Genomic DNA, 9887 nt, shown 5'->3' with positions numbered 1-9887 from the left:
GTGTTCAGAACACATTTGCAAAGAAAACTATGCCCAGTTGCTCTGATTTATTTTGAAGTAGATGAAAACATGAGAAAAAATCTTTTTCTGAAGAAAGGAATTTTTGACTTCGCATCTGCTTTGTACTTGACAGTTAATGTTCCACCCACGTTAATGTAACTTCCAAAAAATCTGATGCATCAGCAAAGCGGTGACTCTGAAGGGTATTAACAAGCAGCTGGGTTGCTAACTAGGCAAGCAAACTGGGTTATTTATTTACTAAGCGTCTGGCAAAACAGCAACAAAAAAGGAAAATGGAACTCTTCGTCCTTTAGCCACTTTTTTTAAAAAGAAAAGTGTTTGGTGTTGAAAGGTACTAGGAATGACTGCCTGTATTTATTTATGTGAGCAATGAACAATCCCAGTTGAATATGGGTATATAATACCATGACCATGGAAGCACAGTAGATGTGAACGTGTTCTTGCACACCAGAAACTAAAAGTATAATGAAGTAAAGTATAAAACAGAGATGACACATTTGTCTCAATGTGTGTATTAGTTAGAGGAAAACAATAAAAATACAAGTTTCCTGCCCTAAACTACCCTACCCCCACCCCCACCCCGTATGAAAGGTTGAATGAAGTCACTTCAGGTTATGGAGTGCAGTTCATCATACTGGACGAGTGGCAGGTTGAGAGATGTTTTTTGACTTTCCAATCCAAGACTAAGAGAGAATGATTGGTCAGGCAGCCCATTTCAATGCCTAAGTGAGGACTAATATACATGGTTTCCCAGCACTACACTAGGTCTCATTCTCATACACAATCTCACTATTTTCCCCCAATAGGGCACTTAGATGAAATGTCATTCAGTCTATTGTGCAGCTTCTTCTTTTTTATTAGTCTACAATTACTATCCACAATTTCAATAAAAGGTTCCACAACCAAATTAAAAATAAAGAATTCCACAGCCATGTTTTATAGCTCATCGTTTCATTCAGTGGTTTACCAAAAACAAAAACACATGACAAATCATTACAGTTCCAGGATGAATGGCAAACACTCTCATACATGCTCTTAGGACAAAAAGAAAAATATAATATCCCCAAGTGATTCAACACAGGTTTGAGAAAGGAAGAAAAAACAAGCTGTCATTTATGGAGTGTATGTACTGCTTGACAGACTGAGTATGAAGGGTGATGGCCAGTTTAAAAATCATGTCAATTTGATTCTAGTTTTACAGCTTGGTATAAAAAGGGTTGAGACACAGTTTCCTATGAGGTCTGAAGTGGGAAACTTTGGCTTAAGATGCAAAGCTATTTCTTCTGAAGGTGGATACACAATGGAGAAAAGAAGGGACGGTAAGTGACCAGGTTTGCTTGTATTCTAATAAGCAACATTTTACTGTACTCAAATCACAAAACCAGGTTGCTGTCTTATAAACACATACCATACAACTAGGAATACTACCAGCCTTGTCACAGTGCAAGGCATATCCTTAACAACTGATCAGGGGACTCTATCAATCAACTGTTAACTCTGCTATCACTATGCCTATACACACAATCCATTAGGGATAATGAAAATCTATAGGTCACCATTAATTTAGCTGTATACTATATCCAGTCTTCTCAAGCATCCTGACAGATCACATGAGTATCTGTTAGAGTTAAAGCAAACAACAACCTAATTTAGGTTGGTGGTCATCCTGGGAGATGGAACAGAGAGTGCGCCGTATTATAAATAAGAGCTCACGGGCAATCTGAAAAAGCTGGTATTCTTTTTTAAATCAATGCATCAGGTATGAACTCTCAAATTCTACTTAAAAACGATAAAGCTACAGATCTCTTTTCAAAGTATATTTCTCTTTTCTTATGAAACTTGTTTAAAATGAAAAACTTCTCAAATAATCTGATATCACTAGGAAACAGATAACTTGGTTTCCATTTAATAAAAATTAAAGCTCTTTTCTCAAACTCTCAGCCTTAGATTAATGTCGGCCTATATCAGCTTCCTGGCCTCTTGTCTACTCACTATGAAGAGAACCTAGCTTATGCAAGAGCATATTACACTCTGGTATGTGAAACTTACAGCTTGCAGAGATTTTTCATTTTGCTAGGGGGACTGAAAAGGTTACGGAGAATCTGGCTTTGTTCATTAGACTTGCTGGCCACATCTAATTTGAGGACATTATTTCCTGTAGTTAAAATAGTTTCCCCTTCTTTCCCTGCAAGACTCAAAAAAATGCATTCATTCCAAAACGTGGAGACCTTTTAGTAAGAGACTGGTTGCTGCCGTGGAAACAAACACTCAGGGACTTTGTTACCACTGAGTGTTTTCAAAAGTCATTATAAAATTCTTCTGTATGAGCCTATTCTTGGACAGTGAATTCCTGTAGGATTTCATTCCAAAGTCTGTATCAGTTCAACATAATCTCAAATAAATCCTTCCAATGCTTTGTTGCTTTCTAACAAAGTCTTTTTTCTCTTCCCTGGAGTTGTGTTCTTTACGTAAACAGTAGATAGCCCTGGATATTTAGTTCATAATTTCTTTTCTCTCTCTTTTTTGCCTCTGAATCCTCTTTAACAGGTGTGTTAGGTGAAACCCCAAATAGGTAGAGTTCATGAACTCACGGCTTTCTCCTAAATTTGTACTAGTACGAGAAATCATTCACATACTTATGTATATGAGCACCTTTTGATACACAGATCTTTATCTCAAACAAGTGCTGAAAAAGTCAGAACAGGAACAGTTTTTTCAATCCAGAATTTGCTAAAAATAGGCTTGTCATTATCAACTGAGTCATATAGGCCTTCAAGAGTTTCCCTAGAAGAGATGCACAATTCTTAGGGTGCCCAGATATCCATTACAACAACGTTTCGTCTATTGAAGTCCCAGGGTTGTTGTCTGCAGACAGCCTCACCCAGCCCTCTTTCCATTACATATAATTACAAAGTTCCATCACTGGATAGTCTGGCAGTTTTAATTAGCAAACAAGTGTAGTAATATTACTGAACTACAAATAAGCAGTTCTGTGCTTATGACTGGTATCTACTACAAGCCAGTAGTGGTAAATTCCACATTGTTTGCCTAACAGGTGACAACATGTTGTGGTAGCACGATGGGTCTCTGCTGGTGTCCAGTTGTCAAAACTTATAATGAAGCTGTATATGCAGAGCAGATGCAAGAAGGTCAAGTCTTCATCTATTTTAAGATGATGTGGTAGCTATCATTGGTTTCAGCTGTAAAGAAAGCACAACATCAGACTACGGATGAACAGGAGTAGAATCCCATTATTGTTCCTCACCCATCTTCCATCTGAAAGACAGAAACTTTACACATAGTATATTAACCTCCATGCAGATTTGGTTAGGGTTTATGGAGTGGGGGTGGTGTTAGGATTTGTAGGTTTTTCAGAAAAAATAAAGAACAGAGTAACATGCATTACTGTGCACTGAATAAATGCGTACCTTTCATTGTGTCCAACACAAAACATGATTCATCTTGAAAGTTCTGTATCATCTAAAATAGGAATAAAATGTCAAGACCCTGGAGAAATCAAGCTACTATTCACTGTGTCTATCTTAAGCAGCATATTCTGTATATAAAGGTACCTTTTCAACAGCTGACATTCATTGTCCCTTGTAGATGAAGTATAAGGAAAGACAAGTATGTATCCAGAACTATACTATACTTTTGAAGAACAGCTTGTTTATATCCAGGGAAGGAAACCTCCATCTACCAATCATCTTAATTTCCATTCCAAGTTCAAGGATTTTTTAAAGAGATGGTCTGGATTTTAATAAATTGGCACAGTTCACTTTTACTCTAGGATGATCTAGGATTCCAAACCATCTGGCTTCTTATATCTGCCATGAATTTCTTTCCTCTGATTAAATTTAAGCACAAAATAATACAGGACTACAAAGCTGTAAATTTTTAAAATCCTAATCCTATTCTGAATATGCAGTGAGAACCGTCTCATAGTAAAAATACTGAGGGGGGGGCATTTCGTTAAAAAGTGAAAACCTACAAAAAGCAGAATAATCAGAAGCAAATAATGATTAGACAGGGAAGCATGTTTCTTGGACCAAGAAAGTAGCACTGTGTAAAATATCTGCTTATATTGCATTGTGTTTTTCTAGATACAAGAAACTACAAAACATGGTGAGGGGGAGTGTTTTGCTTTTTTCTCACGTTCAAATTCCCAATATTGTCCATACTTCTTTAATTCTTAACAGTCATTAAGCCAGGAAAAAAGCTTTCATTGTATTAAGACAGTGACTCACAAAAAATAATATTTGTAAAATGCTGGTCTCTGGATCCATGCCTAAATGTTGCAGAACTGCATGATCCATGCATACCTAATTATTAATTAGCAAACATGTGAAGTTATATAATTTTAAAAGTTTGTGTTTTTGTACACGGTAGATACTCTAGCCTTCCTGTCTGCGGGCTCTAATAAAAAGACTATGTAGATCTTGCAAGCTTAGGTAGGACTGAGAATGAAAATTCAGAACATGCTTAATCCATACATATCAGTGGAAGTGTCTGCATTACAATATTCCAAATTCCCTTAAAAATTAAGGTAAAGGTTCCCCTCGCACATATGTGCTAGTCGTTCCCGATTCTAGGGGACGGTCCTCTTCTCTGTTTCAAAGCCAAAGAGCCAGCGCTGTCCGAAGATGTCTCCGTCGTCATGTGGCCATGACTAAACGCCGAAAGTGCATGGAACGCTGTTACCTTCCCACCAAAGGTGGTCCCTATTTTTCTACTTGCATTTTTTTATGTGCTTTTGAACTGTTAGGTTGGCAGAAACTGGAACAAATAACGGGAACTCAGTCCATTACGCAGCACTAGAGATTCGAACTCCTGAACTGCCAATCATTCTGATCGACAAGCTCAGGGTCTTAGCTACTGAGCCAAATTAAGGAAATATTAATACCAAAGTCCAATAAATAAGAGGAAAAATGCATATAAATTTTTAATAAAGATTTTTTTTATTTTTGAATAAACACAAACAGACAAAACACACACACACAAAACACAAAACTATCTCTCACTACAAATTGTAGAAAGTGTGTTGATTGGTTACAAAAACTTCCGTGCATCCCATCACCTACAATTCATATATTTTAAATCAAATATATTTATATATATTATTATCATACCTCAACCTTCATTTGACTATAATTGTTTTTGCGTCCTTTTATATAAAATATTCCAGATTTAAAGCAAAACCACATAATGGCATTCCATTAGCTCTTCCCAGTATCATCCAGTAACATTACATCTTTATAACATGTTCTAAATAAAAAATGGTTATATTTAATAACAGAGTTTCTAAACCTCCTTTCATAGTCACCATTTGCAATTTATATCAAATTTCCTCTTATCAAACCAATACATTTATATGCATTATTATCATTATCAATCAATTATTTAACTGTATCCATTATCACTTCATTTTATACATAATGCTCTAAATTTAATTAAATTTGACTTAATTTTTTATTATAAGTTTTCATTACATCAACCTGTGTCTTTCCAGTAATAATGCAGTTTCATGTCTCTTGCCATTTCTAGCATTAGTATTCTGGTTATTTCCTTAGAAAGTTTTATATGGACTTCTCTTCGCAACTTATTGCTTATTGCATATCTTGTATAAGCTCGAAACCCTCCATCTGCTTCTTCTATCAGCTTATCTTTGGTCATCACTAGTGCTTCTGACAAAATTTCTCTCCTTAGTTCCATCAATTCTTCTCTCTTTTCTTCATCTATACTTTGAAATCTGGGGTAGCGCTCCAGTCCATCTATCTCCCCTTTCCACATTCCACTCTTTCCATTTCCAACCACACTCAGTTCACTGTCAGTATCAATAATTTTCTTGTCTCTTTGTTTATTTTTCCTTCAGTTTTTAGAACTCTGACCTCCACTTTCTTCATTTGATGAACATCCTCAATTTTTCCATCAAATTTTACTGTTCTACGATTTATGTTCTCCAATCTCTTCTCAATTTTCTCTGTTACTTCTAATAATTTTTGTATTTCAAACATAATCTTTTGCAATGTTAAAGAAAAGACAATATTTCCAAGCCTCCAAGTGGCAGTGTTACTTCCTTTCCTTCTGTTATTACAGCCCTCTTTGTATTCCTTTTATATCTTCTTTATATTTCAGGCTTAAAGAAAACAAAATTCTTAAATGGAGCAAAAAAAAACCCCATCCAATCCAGCATCATAAAAATAAGGAAAAAGATTTTAATCCATAGGTATTAAAAAAAAGTAGAAGAAAAACTAATCCGTTCAATTTAAAGAATAGGAAACATTTGCAAAAGTTCCATCCGTAAAAGAAAATTTTAAAAAAGGATAACACACTGTCTAATGTAGCTTAATTTCACCGCTTGTTCTCTTCTGTTTTCAAATTTAATTTAGCTTTAATTTTTTTGGGGGGGTAGTCCCTTTTATAATAATAAGATTTCTTCACCAGATGGACACACTTTCTCTTTCCATTTTCCTCCCGTTCTAGAGCGGTCCCAACTTCAGCAGCTTCAATGGCTGCGCTTCTGTCACCGGCAAAAAGAGATTCTCCTGGATCAATCAGGGACTTTGCAGTGTCCCTGAGATCAGCAGGATGTACTCTTCCCTGTCACCGTCTCTTCGGGACAGTTTAGGTCCAAAAGGACCTTCCAGCGGCAAAAGTATCAACTGCAATCTTGGAGTTCCAAGATCGGACGTCGTGTTGTTGCAATGCATGTAATTTTTAAAAACCAATGTATGCAGAGGAAACTCATGCAATTCCTCAGAGAGAAAGCAGTATCAAGGACTGATTTAGCAACAACAATTGGGAACCAGCCACTCCATTGCTAAGCAATGCAGTCTTAAAGTGAAAAATCATTTGACCACACTCAATGTCCAACATCGAGTGTGACATCGCATGACTTGTGACTCCCTACTGGCTTCTTACTGACCAGAAGCCAGCTGTAAAGGTTGCAAATAGTGATCACATGACTATGGTTACCAGTTACCAAGTGCCCGAATTGGAATCATGTGACTGCAGGGATACTCCAGTGGCTGCAAGTTCATGGAGAGGTCATACTTATTTTTTTTAAGCACCATTGTAAGTTCAAATGAACAAACAGTTGGTAAGAGAGGACCACCTGCATATGATTAACTTTTTACAAAGCACATGCTCTAAAAAGTTCAGTTTATTTTTCAGTCTAACTTAATCAGATAGATGACTTAGATTCAGGTTGTATTTTCTTCAATAACGTCCCAAAAGAAGCAAGAGACGCATGAATAGTAGACTCCAAATCAACTAACTGAAATTCTAACCCTCCCAAGAGGGCCCTTGAATTCATTCAAGAGCTGAATCCATGCATTTGATTAATATCATAGTTTGCTTAAGAAAGCCCTATTTGTAATCATGCAATATGCTGAGCTACAGGTAGTCAATGAAGCTCCTGTGGACACTCAATGCGTGTCTCAGATACCTCTTTTAATGTCCACCAGGCTCCTCGGTGTACTTGTCTTGTTTCTATGAGTCTTGTGGTTTTTAAAAAAAAAGTTAAGTAAGAAGCTAGTATGTTGCACTGCTCCTCAGATCAATATTATCATATGATCCATCTGACTCCATGCATCTATTTAGAAGGGTCTTAAAAATCTGGGTCTTCCTAGAGATGACCTGCGAACTTGCCTTAAGGTTATGTATTTTGAGTTTTGTATTCCCTAGCCTGGCTGTTTTATTATCTTGATTTTTTCCCAAAATTCTCTTTCTAAGCCAACTTGTATCATTTGAGGGGCCACCCTAGAAATTGAAATGATTTTTAAAAAAATAGCTTTGAATATCGTATCTGTTCATAGCAATCTCTTTATATCTTACAAACGTCTTATTGGGAGAACAGACTGGATTCTGTGGACTAGCGTGTCTTCTAATAAACGAATGTTTGTGAAAGGCAATCATGTGAGTTGTTTCGTGAATAGACAAGTTTTCCCATGGCATCAATTTTAGTACGTGTGCCCCTCATGTGATGTTAAGAATCCAAAAGAATACAAACTACATCGTGGCTCACTGCAATTTATAATCTGGCAAATGAAGAAAATTTCCATATTTTTAAAATAAGAAATCAGAGTAAGCCTGCAGCATTATCAAACTCCTTCTCCTAAGTAACTTCAGACTACCACTTTACTCTTACCTCATCACTGATGAGTACGTGAATCCCTGTAGGCCCTTGTTTGTAGATTTGGCTGATTTGTTGAGAGGAAATGCTGAAGAGTTGGGCTATTTTTTCTGTCAGCTCTACAGCAGTCAATTCTTCTAAGTAGATTGCATGGTAAACTGCAGAATCAATAAGAATGAATAAGTAGGAACAGTTGATCTTAACTAGGATGAAGGGAGAAAGTGCTTTTAAAAAAGCAAATGGCAATACTGTCTTTTTTATCATTTTCCTCAGATTCTGCAACCAATTCTCCTATAATCTTACTCTACTGTTCAAAACAAATGTACACATTCCCTGACTAATAAATAACGGTTTGAATGTCTCATTTCTTTCAATAGACATTGTAATATCTATGATATACAGAAGATAGAAAATTGTCATCAGATTTATATGATAGCAGTAATATTTTAAAAGCAGTGGGCTCATATTAGAATTAAGCAGATGAATGGAATTGAGAAATTTTGGTGCAACAAAATCAAAAATGAACTACAACTAAACTGCAACACTGATCACTGATATAACTTATACCATCATTCCCATCACCACAGGTCCAACATCTTCTTGAAGTGATGAACCCATTACAAATAATATATCTCTGCTGGTCTTGTTGTATTCGGGTCTTTTCCCATGTAAGATTGAGATTGTCTTGGCAATGTTTCGGCGAGGTCTCACTCGCCATCTTCAGGCTGGGTTTTGGGCTTAAAGCGTGGCCGGAGCTGCCGTTTTTCTATAAATCTTGGTGGGGTGTGTGGAGTGCTGGCTTTGTTTCAGTAAATGGATTGATAGGGTGTATGGCTGTATCATGATTGGTAGATTGGTGCTGATTTGTGCTGGCTGTGTGTCCATTGTTTCGTGTTGTAACGGCCGGGGTGGTGGGTGGGGCCCATTTGTTGACTAAGGCTGGTTTCCAGATGTCTGGTAGGCAAGAGGTATCATCACGTTTATTCATGTTGTGGGGGTGTTTCTCTATTTCGATAACTTCCATAATTATTCTCTTGAATAATAATTTTCATAGATTTTCATGGGTACAGGTATGCGTATTCGGGTCTTTTCCCGTGTAAGATTGAGAGTACATTGGTGACTTTTCGACGAGGTGTCAGTCGCCATCTTCAGCACATCACAGCCATCTGCTTAGGACATTACATCACAGAACTCAGGAGGTTACAACGCAAAGGCTCAGGATGTTACAACGCAGCCAACCTCCCAGGATGTTGCAGCACAGGACCCGGGATATCACTACACTTGAGCTCAGGATGTCATCACACAGCCCAATACCCAGGTCGTTACAACACAAAAGACTAATGGGCACACAGCTAGTACCTCAGCCACACAGGATGTTACAAAACAGCCAACTAATCTGCATGTATCAACCCCATCAACTAATCAAGATGTAACAACACAGCCAACCAACCCGTTTACAGCAACAAAGCCAGCACTCCACACACCCCCACCAATATTTATAGAAAGATGGCAGCTCCAATCACGCTTTGCTCGCATAACCATGAAGCCGAAGGCACCAGCCTGAAGATGGTGAGTGGAACCTCGTCGAAACGTCGCCAAGATACTCTCAATATTACATGGGAAAAGACCCGAATACACCAAAACCTGCATACCTATACCCGTTAAAATCTACGAACACACACACACACACACACACACACACACAGACTTTACCCTTTACCTTCCCAATGCC

At 37.3% G+C, this 9887-nt stretch overlaps 1 protein-coding gene across 1 annotated transcript in view; it reads right to left on the bottom strand.

Moving 5' to 3' along the window:
• Window positions 1–955: 955 nt before the first annotated feature.
• TFCP2 (transcription factor CP2) overlaps window positions 956–9887 on the bottom strand; it is a 48933-nt gene continuing 40001 nt past the window's right edge. Inside the window, exons 14-16 of the mRNA XM_032210201.1 lie at window positions 8171–8313; window positions 3450–3501; window positions 956–3221 (exon numbers count right to left, since the gene is read on the bottom strand). Coding sequence (XP_032066092.1) covers window positions 3184–3221; window positions 3450–3501; window positions 8171–8313 — 233 coding nt within the window. The 3' untranslated portion in view covers window positions 956–3183. The remainder of the gene's footprint in view (window positions 3222–3449; window positions 3502–8170; window positions 8314–9887) is intronic.

This window comes from Thamnophis elegans, chromosome 2, assembly GCF_009769535.1.
Source record: "Thamnophis elegans isolate rThaEle1 chromosome 2, rThaEle1.pri, whole genome shotgun sequence".
Classification (NCBI taxonomy): domain Eukaryota; kingdom Metazoa; phylum Chordata; class Lepidosauria; order Squamata; family Colubridae; genus Thamnophis; species Thamnophis elegans.
Note: the sequence above shows the minus strand (reverse complement) of the source record. Positions and strands in the feature narration are given on the sequence as shown.